At 51.6% G+C, this 23831-nt stretch overlaps 3 protein-coding genes across 9 annotated transcripts; all 3 read right to left on the reverse strand.

Moving 5' to 3' along the window:
• Nucleotides 1-1163: 1163 nt before the first annotated feature.
• On the reverse strand, nucleotides 1164-8197 carry LOC125158723 (membrane primary amine oxidase). 4 transcript variants are annotated; one of them, XM_047846083.1, is made up of 4 exons: nucleotides 6161-8197; nucleotides 4403-4688; nucleotides 3878-4007; nucleotides 1164-3153 (listed from the first exon to the last, which is right to left on the reverse strand). In XM_047846083.1, the coding sequence occupies exons 1-4, from the start codon at nucleotides 7758-7760 to the stop codon at nucleotides 2878-2880; spliced, it is 2292 nt and encodes a 763-aa protein (XP_047702039.1). In that variant the 5' UTR covers nucleotides 7761-8197; the 3' UTR covers nucleotides 1164-2877. The 4 variants fall into 4 exon arrangements, 2 of the variants coding, with proteins under 2 accessions (XP_047702039.1, XP_047702040.1); XM_047846084.1 differs by lacking the exon at nucleotides 6161-8197 and adding an exon at nucleotides 4882-5103; XR_007149464.1 differs by having other exon boundaries at nucleotides 3025-3153; nucleotides 3878-4018.
• Nucleotides 8198-8498: 301 nt separating this feature from the next.
• Nucleotides 8499-14274, reverse strand: AOC2 (amine oxidase copper containing 2). Of its 3 annotated transcripts, none has more exons than XM_047845868.1 (4): nucleotides 11970-14274; nucleotides 10016-10112; nucleotides 9463-9592; nucleotides 8499-9138 (listed from the first exon to the last, which is right to left on the reverse strand). In XM_047845868.1, the coding sequence occupies exons 1-4, from the start codon at nucleotides 13555-13557 to the stop codon at nucleotides 8872-8874; spliced, it is 2082 nt and encodes a 693-aa protein (XP_047701824.1). In that variant the 5' UTR covers nucleotides 13558-14274; the 3' UTR covers nucleotides 8499-8871. The 3 variants fall into 3 exon arrangements, with proteins under 3 accessions (XP_047701824.1, XP_047701823.1, XP_047701826.1); XM_047845867.1 differs by having other exon boundaries at nucleotides 9827-10112; XM_047845870.1 differs by lacking the exon at nucleotides 10016-10112 and adding an exon at nucleotides 10465-10552.
• Nucleotides 14275-14933: 659 nt separating this feature from the next.
• On the reverse strand, nucleotides 14934-21587 carry PSME3 (proteasome activator subunit 3). Of its 2 annotated transcripts, none has more exons than XM_047845872.1 (11): nucleotides 21319-21587; nucleotides 20591-20623; nucleotides 20408-20470; nucleotides 20105-20209; nucleotides 19157-19205; nucleotides 18503-18615; nucleotides 18168-18236; nucleotides 17960-18027; nucleotides 17806-17860; nucleotides 17599-17685; nucleotides 14934-16720 (listed from the first exon to the last, which is right to left on the reverse strand). In XM_047845872.1, the coding sequence occupies exons 1-11, from the start codon at nucleotides 21358-21360 to the stop codon at nucleotides 16640-16642; spliced, it is 765 nt and encodes a 254-aa protein (XP_047701828.1). In that variant the 5' UTR covers nucleotides 21361-21587; the 3' UTR covers nucleotides 14934-16639. The 2 variants fall into 2 exon arrangements, with proteins under 2 accessions (XP_047701828.1, XP_047701827.1); XM_047845871.1 differs by lacking the exon at nucleotides 21319-21587 and adding an exon at nucleotides 20728-20846.
• Between the last annotated feature and the right edge of the window lie 2244 nt (nucleotides 21588-23831).

A 23831-nucleotide genomic window follows, 5' to 3' on the forward strand; every position in this document is an offset into this window, starting at 1 on the left:
GGGGCTGGAGGTCCGCCTTGTAGCCCTCCTGACCCCAGCTGGGTGGACGTTCTAATGATCCACAGGTCCATCTTACCTCCTCTTATTTGAGGCTGGGGCAGGTGGTGTCATCCCTACGGTGACATGTAGAGACACAACCACGCACAGTTACATTTTCAGACAAATGCTGGCGAGCATTTGCACCCACTCACACATATGACGGCACACAAGCGCTCACGCTCTTTGGCGTGGACATGGGTTTCGAGGTCATAAGCTTCATGTCAGTGTGATGGGGAGGGGGGAGGGGTGGACGCCAGCATCCCTTTATTCCATTTCCCCCAGCAGTGACCACTGTGCGGTTGACCATAAGAAGAGTCAGCCTGTAGCGGAGAAGTTAAATTACTTAGGTCGGAGAAAGAGAAGTACAAAGTCAGTGTCAGAGCCCACAGCTGGTCATGACATCCTTTTTCTCCTCTGTCTCAGTCTTCAGTCACTCCTTGTCCTCAGTCTCCTTCTGTGTTGTCACTCCTTTCACCCCAGGCAGGCAGTGCCACAAAGTAACGCAGCTGTCACTGGCCCGCTGTCCTCGCTGAGGTCTTCCTCCCTGTTCTTTGGAACCTAGTTTCTCTCCAGCTTACTGATGTATCCCCACCCACTGTTTCATTGACCTAGAAGTGAACTTGGGCTTGGGGCAGCACAGAAGGTAGCAGAAGCTTCTGTGATGCCTGAGTTCCCTAGACAGGGTCTCCCTCTGGTCAGAGGCTGAGCGGAAGCCCAAAATGGTTTCCTGAACTTCACCTCCTGGCCTGGCCTGGGCTTCCAGCAGGCAGAGGTCACTTCTCTCCATTGTTTCTCATTGTCTCCTCTTTGAAGAGAGACAGAGAGGAGGAAAAAAGAGAGAGAGACAGAGAGGGAGTGAGAGAGGGTGGCTGAAGTTTCGCATTGTTATCGGGGATAGACAGACAAGAAAGTGCAAAGGAGTTACCAGAGGCCACATCCATTCTCCGGGTCTCAGAAACTTTACCAAATTGAGTCCCTGGGTCCATACCTTCACTTACTTAACCCTCCACCTACCCTCAACCCTTCCTAAAAGACTTGTCAATTAAAAAAAAAAAAAAGTCAGGTCCTTGTTGGGTCCATTTTTTATTAATTTTGAATAGGTAATACAGTCACATGGCTCAAAATTCAAAATATACAAAAGGGTATATAGTGTGCTAAGTCTCCTCCCTGCCCCGTCCCCACCTCCCGGTTCCCCTCCCCAAAAGTATCACTAGTCTCTTGTGAATATGCATATACAAGTGAATATGTATTTTTTTAAAGTTTATTTATTTTGAGAGAGAGAGACGGGGGGGGGGGGGGGAGGGCAGAGAGAGAGAGAGGAAGGGAGAGAGAGAGTCCAAGGAAGCTCTGCACTGACAGTCCCAATGTGGGACTTGAGCTCACAAACTGTGAGATCATGACCTGAGCTGAAATCAAGAGTGGGACGCTTAACCAACTGAGCCACCCAGGGGCCCCCACGTGAATATGTACTTATAGTTTCCTCCCTTCTACAACCCAGAGGGGAGGGGCACTACATACACCTTGCTGTTCGCATTGGAAGATCATTCCATATTAGTATACAAAGAAAGAGAATTCTTTTTATAGCTGCATAGTAAGGCGGTACAAGAATTTAGTTAACCAATCCTCTAGGAAAGGATGTTTCTGTTGTTTCCAATCTCTCACTATTGGTATACTCATCCCTCGCCCAGACCCCCTTGAAGGACAGCGTGGTGGGAGCCACCCCCGGCCCCGCCCAGCTCATTTGCATGGCCACCTGTGTTGGACACCTCTAGGTTGCTGGAATTCTTGGGTCTCACTGCTTCTCACCATTGGTGCCCACCAGCCTTCCATGTCTGTTGCTGCGGGGTAGAGGTCACTGGTCACATACACCGCTGGCAAAAATGACCGCTCCTCATTACCACTGCACCCACAAATCCACCTCAAATGCTAACTTGAGCGGCTGCTGTCTGTGTGACCGTCCTCTGCCGGAGACTTCGAGGCAGGTGAATACAAAGGGGCGGAGGGAACTTTCTCGGGGAATTACAGCCTGCCCCAGGACAGGGGTGGGGACAACTCCTAGTCCGGTTTGTGACAGACACAGGGGACAGACAGGGATTGTCCTCTCAAACTAGATGTCCCTTGCATTTTGAGACTTCCACAGGCATAGAGCCAGGGGAGGAGACCTAAGTTGAGAAATCAAGGCTAGGGGAGCATCGGGACAGAGGAACATCTTCTCAGGGCTGGGAGGGAAATCTCAGGGTATAAGAACAGGTGGGAAATGAAGAAGAAACAGTAGGCAAAAGGGAGAAGGAGGGAGAGAAGGAGGCCTTGTATAAGAGGAACGTGGGCTAAGGAACCCCTTCTAGCTCATCCGTGGATATGTAGGCCTGGCAGGAACCCTGCCCTGGGGCTTCTAGGGGACTATTCCCAGTGCAGAAACGCCACCCTCACCTCCCAAGTGAGGGACTGAGGAGGCTCAGGAGAAACCTGGAGATGGATGAAAAAGATTTGGGAAAGCCAGAAATAAAAAACAAAAACAAAAACAAACCCACAAAAAACAGGAGTCTTCTGGAAAAAGCTTGGCCATCAGTCCAGGCTTCAGCTGGCCACTCTCTCTGGGACAGGAACCCAGCAGGTCTGGGGCCAACAAAGCTGAGTTGTGTCTCTGCCCCTCCCCCAGGGTTGGGCATCACAGGCTCAGGATGCTCCCAGCAGGGAGGGGGTGTCAGGGAGGGCCATACAGAGGGGCCTTGGGAGAAAAGAGGGTACCAGGCTGCCTGGCCCAGTGCCCACTGTTTCCCTCCCCACACACCCTGGCCCTGGAGCCCCTGGCCACATTCCCCCATCCCAGGGACCCCCCTAGCTGTGAGAGAAGCCCCCGTGGGAGAAGGCAGGGAGGTCTGGGGCACAGGCAGCAGCTTGGGGGAGGCAGGCCATGGGATTGACCTCGCAGGCCCCAGCTTCCTGGTCCTCCCGGAAATAGACAGAATCAGGAGAATCGAAGGAAGGGTCCTGGTCAAAGAAGTTGTAGGGCCGGAGGAAGAAGCCCACACCGTTCCCCACAGTCACCGTGTTGGGAATGTCTTCTGCATGTGGGATGTGCAGGAAGCCAGCTGTCACCCAGGCCACCAAGTCCTGGCAGGGGAGAAGAAAGATGATCCTGAGCCCTGGCTTTGCGAAGGACATGCCTGCCTCCTCCAGTAGCCCTGTATGTACAGATCCACCTTGCCAGCCCACCTTTCCTTGAAAGGATCTTAAGTCTTTAAACAGTTTTCCCACTGGCCCAGGAGTCCGAGCGTAGTCAGCTTCATACTGGGAGCAGCCCCTGCCTCCCTGTCCCAGCCTGTGCTCTCCATTTCGGACATGTTTCATCATGCCACCATCAGCCTATCCACCCCCAGAGGAATGACGCCCACAGGCTACTTTAGCTAGCCTCTCTCTCGCTCTCCACGTGTCCCCAGCTATGACTGAGAGGAGGATGGAGTGGGGAGACCAGGGCTTAGGAGGCAAAAGTGTCTGACATTCAGAAATTAATCTTTTAGAGGTCAAGCCAGAAATGAGAGAAGCTTTACACACAAGAAGTGTGGTCTTCCAGCCCTCCTTGAATCCTGAGGCCCCCAAAGGACAAAGTCCATGAAGCCAAGACTCAGAAAGCCACAGGGTCTCCAGGATGGGTTGGGGCCTCGGCCAGTGTCTGCAAATGAACTCCCATGAGGTAATGGTGGATCCGCAAAAGCACGGAAGGCAGGAGTCAGCTCCGCCCCTGGGGGACCAGATGGGTTTCAGGGAACTAAAGAAAAGGTGGGGCTCCTCTTTGTGCCCCTGTCTCCCTCCCCTCACCCTCCCACAGTCAACTGACCTCTCCAGCAATGGTCTCATTGTTGATGAAGTCGGTGAAATCCACAGTGGGGGCCCAAGGGTCGTTCTGATTGTAGACGCTGGTGCTGCTGGGTTCCTCCTCCTTCCGCCGAGTCACTGCCAGCTGGTACCTAGGGAGGCACTGGTCAGGCCTCCATGGTCACTAACCCTGTCCTGCTGCCTGATTATGATGGAAGGGGGGCTGAGTGCACAGACCTCCGGCTTCCCATCTCACTCGTACCGTGACTCTGGTGCTACCTCAGTGGGTCAGCCAACCTCTTTCCACATCCTCCTTTCTGATCATCCCCCTGCCATTTCACAGCATGGCGTCTCCCCCCATCCAAAATGAGGAAGGGGTCTCCCGCCTGGGACTTAGCCTTCCGCAGGGAACATATGCCCGGTGCATGCATTTTGGCAACTGGGAAATCCTAACGGAGTTCCCACCTCTCCCTCGAATACAGTTTCAGCTGGGTTCCCACTCCTTCTCACTCCTCCCCCAGCCCCTCTCTGACACCCTGCCGCTCACCTTCCCCAGCTGAAGGCTCTCTCCATGGAGCTGTTCTGGGGCAGCGGCTCCCCGGCAAAGCTGAGCATCTGGATGCGGTAGCCCCGCGGGTGACCCCACTTGTTGCTGTGGTTGCTGGCCAGGTACACGTAGCGGGGTAGGGTGCCTCCCAGGGGGAAGGCGGCCTGCTCCTCAGTCTCCAGCAGCTTCCGGGTCACCTGCAGCCTCTGCATCTGGTGCTCGGGGCTCCAGGGTACCGCCGTGGGGACATAGGACGTGTCCTCAGCCCAGACCCAGTTCTCCAGTCCTGCCGGGGTGGGGTGGAGGTGAGTGGGAGGGAGGGCTGGTCACGCAGCTGCCCTGTCCCCTCTGGACTCTGTCCCCTCCCCTCCACTCACTGCTTCGGAGTGGGGCCAAAGAGAAACCCAGAACTGGGTGTGCCCCCTGCTCCCCTTCCCTCTCCCCAAGATATCCCTGATCTTTCAGCCAAAACTGTTGACCTGTAAAGTATTTCCTCAAGGATTTCATTCATTAATCCTTCACACTTATTAATGGAGAGACTGTGCTCAGCCCTGCGACACACGGAGGAATGAAATCCTGTGCTTTCCCTCCTGCTCTCACGGAGGCTGCAGCAGGCAAAGCCCTGGCTGGCTTGCTGTGCGAGAGGAGCACATTCACGGTCCAAGGTCACAGGAATACCGGCGCAGGCCGGAAAGGGGGCCTTCCTGGGTGCCTTTCAGCCTTGTATCAGGACATACGACCAGCACAGCAGGGCGTTCTAGGCAGGGACGAAACATGAGCAAAAGCATAGAAGCCTGACTCGTGTGTGACTGGGGTGACTCTTGGGTCCCGGGCCTCGGAGGGGTGGGCGTGGCTAAGACAGCCGGGGGAGGAGCCTGAAAGGCGGGCTGGAGCCGCACTCTTGAGGGGAAGGGCCTTGCACCCTCTGAGTGCGGATCTTATAGGTGATGGGGAAACTTGGAGCTACCCAGGGGAGCATGCAGGCACAGGCTGGTAGGTGGCCCCTGGACCTGAGAGGAAGAAGAGTGGAAACAGCAGACAGAAGGCTGGCCCAGCAAGGCTTTGACACATTTTGGAGGCAGACCAGAAAAAAAATGGGTGATTGACTTAATGTGGGGAAGAAAAGTGGAAAGACAGACTCCAAGACCTCACGTATCTTTGGCTCTCTCGGTGACCACTAACCCCAGGATCTATCTGAACACTCCACAGCACCTATGCTATAAAGTGTATTGTGCCCAGAGAGACATGGAATTTCAGGGAGGAGGGGGCTTCATCTCCCAAGGAAATGTACAACCTGGGGTATTCCATGACGGGCCTGCATGTGCCAGGGACTTGGCACAATGCAAACAGAGCCTCCAAAACCTCAGCACCACAGGCCACACACAGAGAAATGAACTGAAAAATGAAGGGCTGCCTCCCTGAAGTGGGGCCCGTATAAGAGGGAGGGAGGGAGGGAGGAGGGCAAAGGGGACCTTGTGAGGCCAGAGGCTGCCTCCTCCCTGAGCCTTGCCATTTCTCAAGATTTTCAGATGAGGTCATGTGGAGGGAGGGTGACATTGCTCTCAGCCAATGAGCTAAGATCCAAATAAAATTCAGCAGCCAACTTTCTCCCGTCCAACAAAAGTGGAAGTATGAAACTCCCAAACCACAACTCATGCTCAGATCTGCCTTTCCTGATAACTTCCAGAAAACCCAAAGCAAACAGACAACTTTTCAATCCCCTCTTCTGGAATCCTTGTTTCTGCTGGAATATCTTACCTGCTACATCCAGATCCACCTTGAAGTGGGCGCTGTGGGTGTGGACGGTGCCCAGCGTGTGCTCCCCAACCTGGTTCCCGTACCTTCGGGCAGCACCAAAGAGAAACGCTGAGCTGATGTAGCCGGTGGCATGAAATCGGACCTCTATGGCCCCGCTGGAATGGAAGACCATATCCCACAGATAGTCATAATTGAGCAAGGTCGACACAGATCTGAGGACCAGCACTGTCTCTGCAAGACCCCCAAAATAGCGGGAGTAGAAATTTGAGTGGTGTCGTCTCAGAGGGAGGCCCTGGTTCTGTTCAAACACACAAATGGCATCACGCATTGTCTTAGGGGTTTGGGACTCCAGAAGGAAGTGCCAGTCCACGTAGGTGGCCAGGTAGGGGCAGTCCACCCCCCGGGTCAGGGGAGTGGAGTACTTGCCCATGCCAAAGTTGCCATCGATATAGCGGGTGAGCAATGCTGCGGGGGAATTTCCACCATAGATGGCCAAGGCCTCCTGGAGACTGATCTCATAAGCTAGTCGTTCTCCCCGGAAGCGGATGTCAAAGATCCTTGGGCCACTGAAAGCTCCAAGGCCAAAGGAGAAAGTCCACAATGAGGAGGCCACTTGACTCCCCTGGACACTGAAGCGGGGGCCCTGGGGGTGGAACTGCAGAGGAGGACTCGGACCCCGAGGCACCTGGGACTTCAAGGACCAGGACCCACCTGTGCCGTTGTCTGGGATCAGCACCACATTCACCAGGCCGGCCTCAAACTGGTCTTCCAGCTGGGCCAAACTCTCATAGTAGCGGCCTTGAAAGAACACCTTCTGGATGGTCCAGTGGGCAGGCTCCAGAGCCTTGTGGTCTACCAGCAGCTCCAACCCCACGGGGTGCAGGAAAAACCCAGCCCCTGAGATGTTGTAGTAGAGGCCAAACCAGGTGGCCCGGTCCCCTGACTGCAAACCTTGGGGGGCCACGTTCATCGCCACCAGGTTCCGTCCTTGGCGTTTATAGAAACAGCAGTGGTGGAGGAGCCCAGCAGCCTGGGGCAGCTCTCTGTTGAAGATCAGCTGGTGTATGTCCCGGTACTCTCGCATCAGTATGGGGCGTCGGTGATAGGGCAGGGGGCCCCCGTGACGCTCCACCGTCACATCCCGCAGGTAGGAGGGGTGCGGCAGCGGCCCCACCACCAGCTCACTCACGTTGGGCCGGGGCTGTCCGCCAAAGAAGACGATGGCCAGTGCCTCCCGGGCGGGCGGGGGACTCCCCCTGTCCAGGTGGGCCAGGGCAGCAGCCTTGGGGGGCAGCTGCAGCTCCACCGAGAAGACGCAGTTGTCCGAGGGGCGGGCCTGGGCTGCGTCCACCAGGCCTGGCCCCAGCTGCTGGGTCAGGAAGCTCATCACAGCCGTCAGCTCCTCTGGGCTCAGGTCTGCAAACAGCTGGCTCTGGCTGGGGGGTGTCCGGGGCTGGGCACTGGGGGAGACAGAGGGGCAGCGGGGAGGCTGGCCGGGTTCACCCCCATCTCCTCCCCTGCCAGCTAGCAGGACACACACCAAGGCAAAAATTGTGATGACAGCCAGAGCGAGGAGTACCAGACTGGTCTTCTGGTTCATTGTCAGTGACAGCAGGACAGAGAATTGAGCTGGAGTGGAGACGTGTATTCTCAGGTCAGCAGAGGAAGGTCTCTTAGCTTCTATACAGGGGTCTCCTGGACTCTGGCTAAGGTTCTGGGTATTCAGCGGTTCAGGATACTGAGGGTGGGGAGGGTGGGAAGGACATGGGAAGGCTGGGGGAGGGGGCGGGGCAGGCTGGGGTTGGGGGGCGGGCCAGAAGCAGGGCGGCAGAGATTTCCACAGACCTTACATGGCTTTGTCTTCCAGGCTCCAAATCAGACTCTGCTTTCTGGGTCAGGGTTGGAACTGGGGAGAGCTGGGGTAGGCAGAGGAGAGTAGGATTTCAAAATAATGCAACTGATCAGCCAGAACCTGGAAAAGCACCACCAGTAAGGAGCTGGGTGGGTCTGCACAGAGCAGACCCCCGTCCCCTTCAGCCTGGCTTCTTCCCCCAACCCCCACCTTCCCAGGGCCAGATGTTCCCTTGCCTGTAACTTGGAGCTATTGTTCTCCTTCCAAGGAAACCCCCACCACCAGCCCTGTAGCTTCCCAAGCAGCATTCCTTGGCCAGGTCTATCCCCCTTGCCCTCTCTTCTTCCATTGCTAATTTCCTTAGCCAGAGTCCTTAATATTCCCCGGGGGGGGGGGGGGGGGAGGGTTGGAGGGGGCACGGGGGCTGGGGGAAGCCAGATTCTAGATACTTCAAAAGTCAAATAGAAGAAATTCAAGCAATAAAAATCTTGTAATACCTTTTATTATAAATCACACACACCATCTATTTTTACAAAATTCCATCTATTCTTCCATTTCAATGCATATGCATAAAGAAATGTCTGGCATAACATTCACCAAATGTGAACACTAGCTATTTCTGAGTGGTAGAATTGTGATGTTTTTGCTTGAATATTTTAATAATATCATTTGTATAAATTCATCATTTAAAATGAACTGAAAATAGGAATTAATGGAGGGGATATATAAGGGTATAGTATGGGAGGCTGTTTCCTAAGGAACATTAATAGGTAAGAGTCAAGGGAGCAGGAAGAGAGAACAGAGAGAAAGGTACAAACATCTCAGCAACCTCCCTCCATGTCCCACCACACCCTTGGGGCTAAAAGTCCTGGTAAAAGAAAGGGGGCAAGTCTGGGACACAGGCTGCCAGGTGGGGGACACAGGCCACAGGGTTGACACTGCAGAGCCCAGCATCCTGGTCCTTCTCAAAGTAGACGCTGCCAGGGGAGAAGATGGAAGGATCCTCATCAAAGAAGTTATAGGGTCGGAGCAAGAAGCCAACTCTGTTCCCCAGAGTCACAGTGTTGGGGACATCCTCAGCATGGGGGATATGCAGGAAGCTGGCTGTAACCCAAGCCACCAGGTCCTGCAGGAAGAGGAAGAGGCTGAAAGACTTTGGAGGCAAAACCCAGAGAACCACCCCCCTCAGCCACGATGCCCAGCCCCTAGCCTCAGCCTTGCTTCCACCTCTGCCCAGCCCTGGGCCCACATTGTAGGCAGGGTGATCCTGTGAGAAGCGTCGGAGTGGTCAGGGTCTCAGAGCTAATCTCACCCCAAGAGGAATGACCCTTGTTGGCCCCTGAATCTGAGAACTGGAAACCTACCATGCCCTCCAACCTACGGTCAGGGACTGGGCAGCCAAGACATTGAGCATAAATTGACCCTCTCCTCTGCCTCTGGGGCTACCAACCTCTCCTAAGAGGGTCTCATTGTTGATGAAGTCAGCAAAGGCCATGGTGGGTGTCCAGATGTCATTCTGGTAATAGATGCTGCTGCTCTGTGATTCCTCCTCCTTCCTCCGGGTCACCACGAGCTGGTATCTGACCAGGAATGTTGAAGGAAGGTGGTGTCAGAAAATGTCAGGGTCCGTTACTGGCCTAGAAGTCTTTTGGATCAGATTCTGTGTGAGACCACTCCCCATTCCATATCTACTTGGATCTTCGAGGTAGGGGGGTGGATGGTAAGCTAAGGGTAGTGAGTTGGGGTCTCCAAGAGCTGGGATGGGGAAGCAGACCAGTCCTTCCCTACCACCCAGTGCCCAGAGCCCTCCTCACCTCCCCCAGCTGAGGGCCCTCTCCATGTCGCTCTCCAGGGGCATGTGAATGCCGAGGGGGCTGTGGATCTGGATTCGGTACCCGCGCTGGTGACCCCAGACATTAGTCTGGTCGCTAGCCAGATAAAGGTAGCGGGGAAGGGGGTTTCCCAAGGAAAAAGCTGTCAGGTCCTCCCTTCCCAGGACCTGCCGAGTCAGCTGTGGGCGCTGCAGTTGGTGCTCTGGACTCCAAGGGGCTGCCACAGGTTTAAACACCACGTCTTCAGCTACCACCCAGTTTTTCAGCCCTGCCAGGGGGAGGAGGGGGGAAAGGAGGTCCACACCAGGTGAGACGGTCCCTTGGTTCCCCCACGATGCCCACTGCACTGGCCTGACAAGGGGCAGCAGAGCTCATCAGAGAGCACTCTGTGCTGGGACCCAGGTCTGGATTCGAGTGCTGGCCCATCTTCTTTGAACCTGCCCTGTTCAGTACGGTTAAGATCACAAGTGGCTAGACCCATTTAAGTTAAAATGCAGTTCCTCAGTCACACTAGCCACATTTTGAGTGCTCAGTTGCCACGTGATTAGTGGCTAACGTATCCGACAATGTAGATGGAGAATATCCATCACTGCAGAAAGTTCTATTAGCAACTGGTCTACCTAGTAGATCTTGGACCAATTCTTGGCTCTTCTGATTCTTTCTGAATCTCTACAGCGGGCATAGTAAGAGCTGTTCTGTAGCTGAGCTCTGTAAGTGGAAAAGAATATGCAGGTGGCTAGTTACATTCTTGTTAACTATCAAAGAGAGATTTGTCTTGGAGAAGCTGGCTGGAAACACCCAATCCCCTTCCCAGGGTGCTCTGCATATTTCTCCCAGCTCTGATATTTTGCTTCCTTTCTCCACAAGGTGGGGACCACTCTGGTTTTTCTTTTTCAGAAGTGAGTAGATTTAGATTTTATATTGGCTGAAACCTCCCCGGGATTCGATTGCACTCATAATGTACACTCCTCTTCCCACTTGGCACATGCGTATACTCTTTCTGCAGGCTCAGGCTGTCCATTCCTTTAAACAGGACCTATTGTGAAGGCACCTGGCATGGTGCACAGAGCGCTGCACCGAGCCCAGTGCCTCTGCAGGCTGTCCGTACGCAGGCGCCTGGGCTGCGCACTATAGGGACCCCTAGACAGGCTCTTTAATACCAGAAACGCTCAAGAGAAACTTCACGTCAGAAAAGTCCTGTTCCAAATACGTCAAAGAATAGTTAATTAATATGCTCATTTCAAACATGTTCTTAGTTTTCCTCCCACCCCAAATCGTGTCTTTATAATCAAGAGGATAAGAAAATGTGTCACAAGATGTGTAGTTACAGAGCATTATACTTGGCCAGTCCCTTCTTGTCCTATCTCCCCCCACCCTCCTTAGGCCAAAGGGCCGGAGACTTCTATTTTCCTTTCTGGGTCTCCTAGTCTTTGATTTATTGTTAGTTATTTTGTTCTTGATAAAAATCTGCCAGGAACAGTAAGTCCTCTCTGTGCTTTGAGCCCCACTTGAGAAATCCCTTTCTACACTTGCAGCACGACTTACATGCCTGCTGTGTCACTGGAGGGCTGGTTATGACATGTGCTGGCAGAGATGAAATGACCCTCCCCAGGAGGATGGTGGGGCCACTGTACTCTGTCTAGTTTTACGAAATCCTGTGAGGCAACCCCCAACTAGTGTCCCCACCCTTCTTATGCCCCAGGACCACCTCTCTACTCTGAAAACCTTGTTAGACTGCTTCCTTTTCCTGCTTTCCCCATAACCACTGACCCTCAGAATCCGTTAGGAAAATCTCAGAGCCCCAACTCCAGCCCCAGATGATGGGGCAAATTCACTACCCGCGGAGTCACTCGAGACTAAGGCAGCCAGGCACAGCCATTGCATTTAAACTAGTTTCACAATCGCTAGTTTCACAGCAAGTCAGGGGAGCCGGGTGAGGGCATCCCTCCTCTTGTGCCAGGTCAGCCTGGTGTTTCGGGCTGACTGCAGTTGAATACACACCAGTCCCTCTCTGTCGCCACAATGTATCGTGGTGCTGGCATGCCACTCTCTGCTTGTGGCTTGATTTGGGGGTCTCCCTTCCCTCTCCTCCACCCCAACTCTCAATCCTCACCCAAGCACTCACCTGCCACGTCCAGGTCCAGCTTGAAGTGGAAGGCATGCGTGTGCACCGCCCCCAGCACTCGTTCCCCCACGCGGTTCCCAAAGAGGAGGCTCTCCTCACCCCCACTCAGGAAAGCCGTGTTGATATAGCCTGTGGCATGGACCCGCCCTTCCAGAGCCCCATTTGGGTGCAATACAAAGTCCCAAATGTAGTCATAGTTGCCTACGGATGACACAGACCTGACTACTAGGGCCGAGCCAGCCAAACCACCATAGAAATAACTCTCAAGGTGATTGTGGTGCCTCCGAAGGGGTAGTCCTTGGGCCTCCTCAAACACGCATACAGCACCCGGGAGCAGCTGGACTGCCCCAGTGCCCACTAATATGTGGATGTCCACCATCGTAGATTGATAGGGGCAGTCCACTCCCCGAACCAAGCCCCGGCTGTGACGGCCAAGTCCGTAGCTGCTATCCAAGTATCGGGTCATCATTGTCTTGGGTGAATCGGCACCATAGACAGACACACACTCCTGGACACTGACTTCGTAGGCCACTCGCTCGCCCTTGAACCGAATATCAAAAATCCTCATGCCGCTGAACACCCCGTGACCAAACGTAAATGTCCAGAGGGAGGACGCCACCAGGTTCCCTTGCACACTGTATCGGGAGCCCTGAGGTGAGAACTGAAGAGGGGGGAGAGGACCTGGGGGGGCTCGGGACTTCAGGGATGAAGCCCCATCCGGCAGGGGTAGAGGAATTCTAGCAACTTCCAGCCGGCCAGCCTTAAACTCCCACTCCAGCTGGCCCAAGTCTGCATAGTAGCGCCCAAGGTAGAAGACCCGCTGGACAGCCCAGCGGGCAGGGTCCAGGGCCCTGTGGTCCAGCAGTAGCTCCAGCCCCACTGGGTGAAGGAAAATCCCAACACCTGAGATGTTATGGTAGAGGGCTATCCAGGTAGCACGGTCCCCTGAGCGCAAGCCACTGGGGGTGGCATGCAGAGGTGCCAGAGTGGAGCCACTGTAGTTGAAGACAGAAGCCAGAAAGACTGGTGCCTTGGGTAGCTCCACCTCCTTCAAATGTTTCCACATCTGGGCAAACTCCGCTCCCAGCATGGGGCGTCGGTGATAGGGCAGGGGGCCCCCGTGACGCTCCACCGTCACATCCCGCAGGTAGGAGGGGTGCGGCAGCGGCCCCACCACCAGCTCACTCACGTTGGGCCGGGGCTGTCCGCCAAAGAAGACGATGGCCAGTGCCTCCCGGGCGGGCGGGGGACTCCCCCTGTCCAGGTGGGCCAGGGCAGCAGCCTTGGGGGGCAGCTGCAGCTCCACCGAGAAGACGCAGTTGTCCGAGGGGCGGGCCTGGGCTGCGTCCACCAGGCCTGGCCCCAGCTGCCGGGTCAGGAAGCTCATCACAGCCGTCAGCTCCTCTGGGCTCAGGTCTGCAAACAGCTGGCTCTGGCTGGGGGGTGTCCGGGGCTGGGCACTGGGGGATACAGAGGGGCAGCGGGGAGGCTGGCTGGAGCCACCTTGGCTGGTCAGCAAAATATAGGCCAGGGCAAAGATGGTAATGAGGGACAGTGCCAGGAACACAAGGACTACCTTGAGATTCATGGTGAACTCAGAAAGCTGAAATGTGAGTCCTACCAGCTGCTCCTTCCCCCTACTGACATCAAATCAGGGTTTATATTCAGTAGGATGGATAGGAATGGAGAAAACTCCACCCTGTGGGCTGGACAGGAAATTTCTGACTTTAATTTATATAATTCTGTTCCAATTTTCTATTCCGTGGTTTGGCTCAAGGCACTACATCCACGTGCACAGCCTGTCCCCTGCCCCTGAACTCCTGGTGGCAGCACTGGTAAGAGTTCTGATCACTATCACTTAGACTAGACTCAAGGGATTAACTGTAAGCTCTACCTTTCACTCAGAATGGGTCTGAGGCAGAATGCAGATCTCAGATGCCCGGTGAAGTGCTGTGTGCTACACGCAGGCACGGAACTATCCATTTTCCTACCTCCTAGCGGGCACTACCCCCGATATTCCCAGGACCCGGTTCAGCAAGAAGCACTTGGCCAGCTGCCAAAGGCCAAGCCCCTGCTTTGTAATATCAGGCCTCCCACGTAGTTAGTGGGACAGAAGCAGTGAGCACCTGGGCTCAGCAGTCAGATTTGTACACCAACCGCCACCAACCCGTCCCTAAGCTGTGGGACCTCAGAGGAGTCACTTATCATGAGTTTCAGTGTCCTCACCTACAAAGAAGGGGTAAACTACCCAAGATTCATGAAAATTAAACACGGTCATGCACATAACGTGCTTAACAGAGCCCAACACAGGGGAGGCATTCAAAAACTGTTAGCTACTGGTACCAAGCTCTGAAACCAAATTCAGCAAATGTTCCTCCGCTGTTCAAGATTTCGAATCTCTTTCTGCAGACAATGAGGGGATCGCTGGATACCAGAAGGCTACTTTGCAAGGTAGAAGTTAAGGAAACTTTATTTCAGCTAGAGTCCTAGACAGCCCTCCAAGTCATTGGAAAACCAAAACCAGGAGTCCCTGGTATCTCCTCGAGAAATTTAAGCCACTACTCAGTGGGGAAAATTAGTATAAAGTATAGAAAATGACAGGGTAGGGTGTGCCTTGAGCCAGGTGATTCCCCACACGTGGAACTAGAGTGGCCTCTACTGGCAGTTCATGGGTATCACCAAGGAAGAGAGGAAGGAGCTGGGATCTTGAAAGGAGAGAGACAAGCAGCTTAGGTTCGGGAAGAGCAAACTTTCACGTTAATTCAGACTGAACACAAATGAAGGACCACCCCGGCCTCTGGGTTGGCAGAAATCTCAGTCTTCCCATTATTTTAGGGAAAAGAGCTCAATTGGTATAAAAATCCCCAACAGGGTGGCTGGCGGTGTATGTGGAGGTGGGTGTGCCCATGTGCACGCACTTGAGTACGGGTATGTCCCTAGTCACCAGAGTATCGCACCAGGATCTGCAGCTTTAGAAAGAGGTCAAAGTACCTGCATTTTTAATAATTTCTTGACATGGTAAAAGAATTTTACATTACGATCCAAGGGTGGTAGAGTGAGAAGAAAGGGCAGAATAATCCAACAAACAAAAAGGGAAACTGAGAAACACATGGTGGCAGTAGGGAAGGGTTTCAGCTGGAAGGGATCTGGAGGGTGGGTAGGGGCACTGCCCAACTAAAATGCAATTGGTTTGTTACTGAGTACTATTCATGGGAAGACAGCATCCTGACTCCTTCTCTACAGCATACTTGGGAGTAAAAATGATGCATCTGGGTGGAAATGTGATTGGGGTTGAAGGCAAGGAGACAGGGGAAGAATAAAAGTCAGAAACAGATACTGAGAGTCACTGGCAGGCTGACTGCAGATACGGACTCTCCAGTAGTGGCAGAATGAAAAAGTGGGAGTTTGATGACGGCTAACAGAAAAGCTGTATCAAGTGATATCTCTGGAAGATTAGAGAGATAGGAGGCAACTCTTCTATAGTTTTGACTTGCCCAGCAGATTTTCACATACACACGATGCGCACGTGCACGTGTGCACGCACACACACATACACACACACACACACAGGTGCTGCTTTCCTTGGAAGCACAATACTATAAATAAGAGAAATATTTTTCCCATAGGAAAGCCCAGCAGGAGCAGCAGCATCTGGCCCTCACAGCTGCAGACAGCCCCACCCCATTTACAACTGGCCTGGGAAGAGGCAACCAGGAGTCAGAGGACCATCCTTTGCAATAACGCCCGAAAGGACCCGAGTCACAGAGAATGGGGCCTTCCCCAAATCCTCTGCTTCTCATCTCTTAGCTCTCCTCCAACTTACCAGCCTCTGGGCACCAAGAGGCTATAATAGCAAAACAAAGGGCCCTGGGGGGTGAGGACTAAGACAACTATCACTTTCTGAATGATGTGTGACAGGGTTCATGGGATTGGGCGGGGTGTATGGGACAACACCACAGATGAAGGGATGGGGAAATCAGGTAACAGAGTAGGAAGGCATATGCTCTGTCTGTCTGTGTATACCACACACATATGTGTATGTGAAAATCCTAGTTATAAAAACATCTCAAGGAGCTAGGGATTTGGCTGAAGGCCTAAGGTGTTTCTTGTCATGATCAGGTTCAAGGTGGGAGGTATGTGAATGGGAAACCCTAAGTCATTACCAGGGAAACTGTGGGAGGGAGGATCCAATGTCCCACACAGTGGCAAGAGACACTAACCTTATGTCAGAGGAGAGGAGCTGGTCCCCCCCCGACTCCAGTTCCTAAAAAACACCTAGCACTTTCCTTCCAGTTCCCTCAGCTTCTAATCAACTAATCAAAAGAAGGAAAAAAACACAAAGCCCAAGACACAGGAGGGAAAGGGCAGGGAGAGAAAACACAAATATTCTTGTGCTGATATCCTGCACACACAAACCTGGAGTTCTCCAGAAATTAGGACAGGTCGGGTGTAGGGTATTAGGGAAGGAAATAGAAGAGTTCCTGAGGCCTGAAAAAAGAGGTAAACACGTCACAGAACTACATGAGAGTTTCATTAGACTCTAACTAAAAACAGAGAGAGGTGTGATTACTATTTCCAGCCAGTTTCCCCATCACGATAGTCATGTAACAAACCAAGGCAATGTCGGTCTTGAGCCAGACTCACAGAGTCCCCTGGCCCTGGCCCTGGCCTCAGTACAGTGTCTCTGCATTGCTGCTCCGGGGCCGTTTGATCTTCTCGATATTTTTCAGGATCATGTCGTGTAGAGTGACCTGGGAGAAAAGGTCAGAAAATCACACATTTATTCCACCCCAACTTCCCAAGGAAACAAGATACCAACCACAAATCCCTAAGCAATCATACGCATAATCCCAATCTCACTCACCAGAATGCAAATTCAGGGTGGCCACCTCCCCTCTCTAATACCCACACACGGGATTCCCGGGTACTTCCCAGGACCCAAGTGTCTAGCAACAACTAACATTTACTGAGCACCTAATGTACTAACAATTATACTGGGTCTTTGATGTGTTATTTCACTCATTTTTTAAAAAATGTTTATTTTTAAGAGAGTGAGAGACATAGTGTGAGCAGGGGGAGGGGCAGAGAGAGAGTGGGAGACACAGAATCCGAAGCAGGCTCCAGGCTCGGAGCTGTCAGCACAGAACTCGACACAGGGCTCAAACCAATGAACTGCGAGATCACAACCTGAGCCAAAGTCAAGACACTTAACCGAATGAGCCACCCAGGCGCCCCTATTTCACTCACTTTTAAAAACCACCTTGGTGCTGTAGATACTCTAAGTTTCATCTTAGAGATGAAGAAACTGGAGTTTTAGGTTCAACAACCTGCCCAAGGCCACAGATTACAGGAAGAATTGGTTCTGAACCTAAGCCCGTCTGACTCTAATGCCCGTATCTTCATGCCTACACTGCACTGCACTCCCTGCTGTCCAAAGAGAAAGGGGGTCCCCAGCTACGTGCTCCCAAAGATTTCATGGTTCTCAACACTCAGTTGATGAGAATTTATCCTACTCATTTTATCGTACTCCATCCCCTGTCTTGACCCCCAGAGCACAGCAAGAAAATGATCCCCAGAACTAATAGCCAGGGTGACCGTGGGCAGTCAGGTAATATGTCAGGCTACTTACATATTGATTCCTTAACTCTGATATGATGAGTCGAAGGCTGATATATTCTTTCTCATCAATCTCTGTCACGGTGCGGCGATAGTCCTCCTAAAGGAGGGCAGAGAACAGGCTAGTTCCCGACATCAGACTGCGCACAGGCAGCTCTTGCCCAGAAACGGTCTCCCTCTCCTTCCACTTCCACCCTCAGACCCCCAAACCCTTACTTACCACATGGGGATATTTAGCTATTTTAGAAACCAATTTGGCTCTTGTAATATAATATCTGGAAGGAGAGAGAAGAGGAGGAAGCTGCAGGAGACCCTGGACAGTGCTTGCCACATCACCAGTCCCTGATTCCTGGGCCAGGCCCAAGCAGCCCTACCTAGAAATCTGGTCCAGATAAGATGCAGCTTCACTCTCAACAGTTCTTAGTTCTGCAACTGTCTCCTCCTAAAAAAAACCAAGTGGGTCAAGTCACTTCCAAGTCACCCAGAGAGCAGACCAAAGGGAAAGGGAAAACAGGCAAAGCAGGGGAAAGGAAAGTAAACCTCCCAAACCTTCCTCTCCCGTTTGTAATACGAGCACGTTACCTGAATGGACACCCCAAAGTTGTTCCCATCTTCTATCCTAGGAATCAGGAGCTGTACCCACATTTTGACCTGGGGGGTGAGGGGACCAGAATACATATGATAAATAATACAGTATATAAATGAGGATCCTTGCCTTTTCTGCTGAAGCCATGAAAGTATACAATCCATGCCGCTAGGGTCACATGCCAGAAGCACAAGAGCCAAGACACTTAATGTGCCAACCCCCCTATAACGTCCATGCCTCCCAATGCACATCCAACATTTTTCAGTTCAAGCCAGGCTATTTGGGTCTGGGGCTATGGGGTCAGCCCATAGGTCACAAGCCCCCGCCTCACCGTGTTGCATTTCTCAATCAGCAGCCGGATCTCAGGTTTCACTTTCTCAATAATGTCCACCAGCTGCTGGTTGCTTTTTAGCATCCCATTGGGCATCACAAACACCTTGGTTCCTGGCAGGGACACGAAAGTCAAATGCTTGGGGTAGGGAGGACATTAACACCCCCCACCTTTCTCTCTTCTTCCCAAACCCATGAGATGCTATGACCTCTGCCTTTTATCTATCACAACCCTATCTGCAAACCATGACACCACCAAGAGAATCAAAAAGAGAAAATGTACGTATTAGCAAAGGAGTGTCTAAAGTATAACCAAAGTCTGGAGAATAAAGAAATTAAAATATGCTCTAAAGATTTAATGTACCAATATTACTAAGGAAGAGAAAATAACACAAAACTGGGACTTCTGTGAAAAATCTGAGATGTGTAGCCACTTCTAATCTCTCTCCCTTGGCAGTCCACACTACGTTAAACCCTCTCTGTTTATTGGGAAATTAGGTTTTGGGTGCTAAATAATGATTATGTTTGGAGAATCTGAGAATGCTAACTCTGAAAAATAAAATCTGATTCTATCTCCTGACCAGGAGACCACCAGACCCAATCCTCCTGCTCAGGTTGCTAGCCAGGGAGTGGGTAAGGTGGGGCGGGCTCCTACCTTGGAAGGCCTCTTCACACTCATCCAGCCTTCGCTTCTTGTAAGTGGGCTAAGGACACAGAGACAGCAATTAGCCTGCTCTTGACATACCCCCATCACAAGTCACCCTTCAAGCAAGTCCAATCCCTTCTTTGGCCCCATAAGTTGTTTTATTAATTTATGCACAATTTACTAAGCACACACAAGGCTTTAAGAAAACATTCTTGCCACAAGACAACTTACACTTTTTCCTTTCAAATAACACATTAAGCAATTAGGGGAGGGGGTGGATACTATACACAACAGGGAAAATGAACCATTAAATGCAAGATGAGGATAATTAAGGGAATATGTACAAATCTTCTGGTTCCACAAAGAAGCACAATATTCAATCAACAAACATGTAGTTAGCACTTAATACATGTAGCAGGTACAGTACTAAGTGTTGGGGATACAGACGATTAAGAGAGTTTCTGCTTTCCAGAATTGCAAGCTCTATCGACGAGACAGTAATTCAAACAACAATACAGTGTTATCAGTGTTATTTAAAAATGTGAACGAACAACTTGACAAGCGCTAGGTGCTAAAGATGCAGGGGCAAAGACAGGGACTACAATTCTATAGTAAGAACTACTCATCCTGTAAACAATGCTCAAGACATTCGGATGGGTAAGAAAAATCTTGCTTAGAGCCAGAGGGACAGACCAGATAACTTGAGGGAACCTGTAGCTATTAGTCCTATTTGGAACTCACTCCAGGACAGTGGAGCATTAGGTTATACAGTTCATGCTATAAAGGAAAATTAGGGTTGAAAAGGGGTGTACTGGAATCATCATGTCTGTAAGAGCCCTTGTTCCTAGATCCGAATCCCGCTGTCTCCTCGTACATGTTCAAACTGACCAGGAAATAGAGAACAGAGAATAGAGAACCTATTGCTTCAGAATACAAAGGAAAACACAGGACACTCACACCGTCCAGTCCATCGTGGCTATTGGTGAGAAGAATGGGGTCAGGGACTGGGAGATTCATGTCTGAGTGGATCTGAGTTAGGTCATGGATGTTTAGGATTGGTTCCTGAAAGAGAGACACCCACCCCCAAAACAACATCAGTCTTTTCAAAATGAACAAAGAAGTATTTCATTTGAAGGGCAAGAAATGAGAGTGTTTTACAGTACAAAACAAAATAGAATCAACACATGATTTGTCCCATTTGACAGAAAGACCAGTGCCAAAAAAATTGGGGAATCAGAAGAAAAGAAAAGGGTCTCTCACCTTCAAAAAACTATCAAGTTCTAACAACTTCTTTGGGAAAAAATTTGCCACCAAGTCTTCTGCCTACAGATGAAGGAAAATACAGCTCAATTAATAATTGTGGGATGGTCTCTCTCTACAGATCTCTTCTTTGGAAACTCCCAACTACCAACCAACACTTATGTTTCTGTTTATTGTACTCACCTCACTTGTGATCCGCTCCCTGAAAGAATCAACCTAAAATTAACAAAGAGAGCAATTCAGTAACAGCCAAGTCAGTACCTGGCCAATAGAGGTAAGGGCAGGATGGGAAAACCCAAATCCAGCTGTCTTCCCCTCACCTTGTAATTGTAATGAGAAGCTGAGAGGCCCCCAGACTGTAAATACTTTATTTTTTTGAGGATCCATTTCTCCATCTCGGGAGAGGGAAGCGGGGCTTAAGAGCAGCACCCACCTGTCTCCCCTCCCACCCTCCCTCCAGTGTCTGAAGCTGTCTGAATTTGAGAGCAAACAAAAGACAGGTAGAGAGGGGAGGTGTGAGCTCACAAACGTGCCAACCCCCATCCAGACCGGGCCTTTGATACCAGGCAGGCCTGACGCCAAGGGTAGGGGGAGAGCAGCGGTAGCATCCGGAGGGGGGGGACGTTTCTGGGCTGGGGGACTTCCAGCTGTCACTGGCCTACAGTGCTGAGTCCACCACGTGTCCGCGGAGGTCTCCCAGGGGCTCTCCACCACCAGACGCGGTTTAGAAGGCCACCCTATAATATCCTCTCCCCCGATGCCATCTCTGGGAGTGGGGGGCTGGGCTGAGCCGAGCGGAAGCTCAGAGCTGGTGTCCCCAGGGAGACAAAGACGCCATGGGGAGTGGGGAGCCGGTCAGACTGCTCGGAGATCGAAGCGAGGGGTAAGGAGGCCCGGACCGGTGCCGCTACCTTGAGCTTCACTTCCTGATCCACCTTCAGCAACGAGGCCATGGCCGGGCCGGGCCGTGTCCGCTCCACTGGAGACCGGAGGCGCTGTGGGCTCCGGGGAGGGGGTCAGAGGGACGGGAGGAATCTCGGCTGTTCTAGGGACTCGGCCGCCCTCGCTGGCTCACTCACTGCTCGCTTGCACCCTCCCTCCGTGCCGTCCGCCCGCCCGCCTGCTGCCTGCTCGCTCTCTCGCTCGCCCTCCCGGCTTTCGCCGCTCACGCCGGAAGTTACGTCACAGCCAATCGCCGGGACTCCGGCGAGGATGAGCACGTGCCCTGCGCAGCCGCGCTGAGGTCTAGCTCTGGACGCGGCGGGCTGGAGTCTTATCTCCCGGCTTCCTGAGCGGGTAAGGGTGAAGAGGTGGGGAGGGCGGCAGAAGGTAGTTTGCTGAAAACTGAACATGGGAGAGACTCGAGTACTGTTTGACCCTCTGTCGGCTCGGCACTCGCCTTCACCGAAGGGACCTTCTGAACCGCAGCCGCCTCGAGGACAGGACGGACAACGCCGTCGCGCCCCAGTGACGTGGGACCGAGGAAGCCGGCGGTCCCGGCGCTGGGCTCGGGGGTTCTAGTCTGTGACTCTTGCTGCCTCCTCCCGTCGGCCCAAGCTCTAGTGTTAGGCTAGAGCCAACTGAAGACAAGTTCTGTTGTACCAGGCTTCCCCGCCTTTCTCCGCCACTTACTCTCATACACTTCCAGACCTCAGAGAACAGCTGCCTGCCTGATGGGCAAGTTGGCGCCCAGAGTTGGGCAGTGCTTGTCCAAGGCTACACAGTGTTTCCAGTAAATCCTGGACCAGAACCCAGATCTCCTGACTTCCACGACAAACGCCATATCCATTCTCCTAATAAAAGGCAGAGACCGTATCTCTTCACTCATCCATTCATTCGGTCTGTCTCTTAACATTGGTGCTTTCACTCAATAAAGTAGAAGACACTGCACTAGGCCGTGGGACAGCATTGTCCCGGAGCCTAGAAATAATGTTATTTATATAATTAAAATTAGATAGTAGCCACATTAAAAAGTAAAACAGGTGAAAATAGTTTTGATCAGTGCTTCAACCCAGTGTATCCAAACATTATCATTTTAACATGTCATCAATGTAAAAATATGAATGAGATCTTGTACACTCTTTTCTCATGCTAAGTCTTCGAAATCCAGTATGAGTTTTATACATACCGTACATCTCAGTTCAGAGGTGCGACACTCCTGTATTGAAAAGCACATCCCTGGGACATCAAAGGTAAACAAGCCTCAAGTTCTCTGGCCTCCTGGGTCTTAATACTGGGGAAAGACATTAGAAAATAACCTGACAACATAATTGCAAAATATGGTAAATATTAGGAAACAAGTGACTGACCTAGAGAACACCAGGGGTCTATTTTACGTAGAATGGCCAAGGACAGCCTCTCAGATGGTGTGACAAGCGAGGATCTAGAGGATGTAAAGGGTTTAACTGGGGAAGAGTGAGGGGAAGAGGCTCTGAAGGTACAAGGTACTTAGAGATGCAGCACAGGCAAATGCCCTGGGGAGGGGAAGAGGTTGTTCTGTTGAAGAAATTGAAAGACTCATTAGTGAACTGCGGGTGGGAGTGGGGTGGCAGGATTGTTAGGAAAACACTTTGGATTAAGTGCAAAGGCACGTCGTCTGATTTACATTTTGGGGTCATTCTGGCCGTTCAGCATTATTCCTGGGCAGGCCAGGAATAATGTGGGAAGCACAAGAGAGATGGTGGGAATACGCGGTTAAATGAAGTGCCACTGACTGGGGTCTTTGGAATCAGACCTAGCTGCAGATCCCACCTCAACTCCTTACTAACTGATATTTTGGGGAAGATGACTGAAACGCTGAGTCTCAAATCCCCCATCCGTAAAATGGAATTTTGGTAACAAATAATATGTAACTCTCGTGTTTGTGAATATTGGAAATTATGAATATGTAAAAGAACTAGCACAGTGTCTGAACACAAGGCAGGCAGCAGATAAATAGCAGCCACCGGTCAGATATGCTACCTGCTAGTGCTTAGCATGAAGAGGTTACTCCTTAAACTATATAATTATTATCATCCCTGCTTCCAAACTCAAAGTCCTTTTCCATTTCTTCAAGACTACATACAACATAGCCCATACTGCCGATCTTGCTTATTAACGTCTGCTAGTTTTCTCTCTTTTACCTCTGCTTTTTGTTAACACTTTGCACCTGGTAACTTTTGAACTCTGATCTGGAACCTCGGGAATCCTTTCCCAAATCAACTTCCTCCTATGTTAAGTATGCCATTACCCTGCATTTCTTTCAGAATCAGTAACTTTAAGTCGAAAACTTAATATGTTTGTGCTTGTCGAAATATGACTTTGTTCTCAAATAATTGTATTTTGTCTTCAGATAGGTGGTAAGGTAAGAAGACGGATACAGGGTACACATTCCTTCTTTATTTCCCTTCCTCTCCTATCCAAATGTTTTATGTAATACTCCACT

Source organism: Prionailurus viverrinus, unplaced genomic scaffold (assembly GCF_022837055.1).
Source record: "Prionailurus viverrinus isolate Anna unplaced genomic scaffold, UM_Priviv_1.0 scaffold_35, whole genome shotgun sequence".
Lineage (NCBI taxonomy): Eukaryota > Metazoa > Chordata > Mammalia > Carnivora > Felidae > Prionailurus > Prionailurus viverrinus.

What these genes read in the sequence shown, in the direction of transcription:
- PSME3 (XM_047845871.1), bottom strand. Translation starts at nt 20,802, where the DNA reads ATGGAGAAATGGATCCTCAAAAAAATAAAGTATTTACAGTCTGGGGGC. An exon ending in GCCACGATGGACTGGACGGT is followed by an intron (nt 19,206 to 20,104) that starts GTGAGTGTCCTG and finishes CTGTGTCCTTAG; the next exon opens with CCCACTTACAAGAAGCGAAG. An exon ending in CAGAGTTAAGGAATCAATAT is followed by an intron (nt 16,721 to 17,598) that starts GTAAGTAGCCTG and finishes CTTTTCTCCCAG; the next exon opens with GTCACTCTACACGACATGAT.
- LOC125158723 (XM_047846083.1), bottom strand. Translation starts at nt 7,760, where the DNA reads ATGAACCAGAAGACCAGTCTGGTACTCCTCGCTCTGGCTGTCATCACA. An exon ending in GGTGGATCTGGATGTAGCAG is followed by an intron (nt 4,689 to 6,160) that starts GTAAGATATTCC and finishes CCACCCCGGCAG; the next exon opens with GACTGGAGAACTGGGTCTGG. An exon ending in ATGAGACCATTGCTGGAGAG is followed by an intron (nt 3,154 to 3,877) that starts GTCAGTTGACTG and finishes CTCCCCTGCCAG; the next exon opens with GACTTGGTGGCCTGGGTGAC.
- AOC2 (XM_047845867.1), bottom strand. Translation starts at nt 13,557, where the DNA reads ATGAATCTCAAGGTAGTCCTTGTGTTCCTGGCACTGTCCCTCATTACC. An exon ending in GCTGGACCTGGACGTGGCAG is followed by an intron (nt 10,113 to 11,969) that starts GTGAGTGCTTGG and finishes TCCCCCTGGCAG; the next exon opens with GGCTGAAAAACTGGGTGGTA. An exon ending in ATGAGACCCTCTTAGGAGAG is followed by an intron (nt 9,139 to 9,462) that starts GTTGGTAGCCCC and finishes CTCTTCCTGCAG; the next exon opens with GACCTGGTGGCTTGGGTTAC.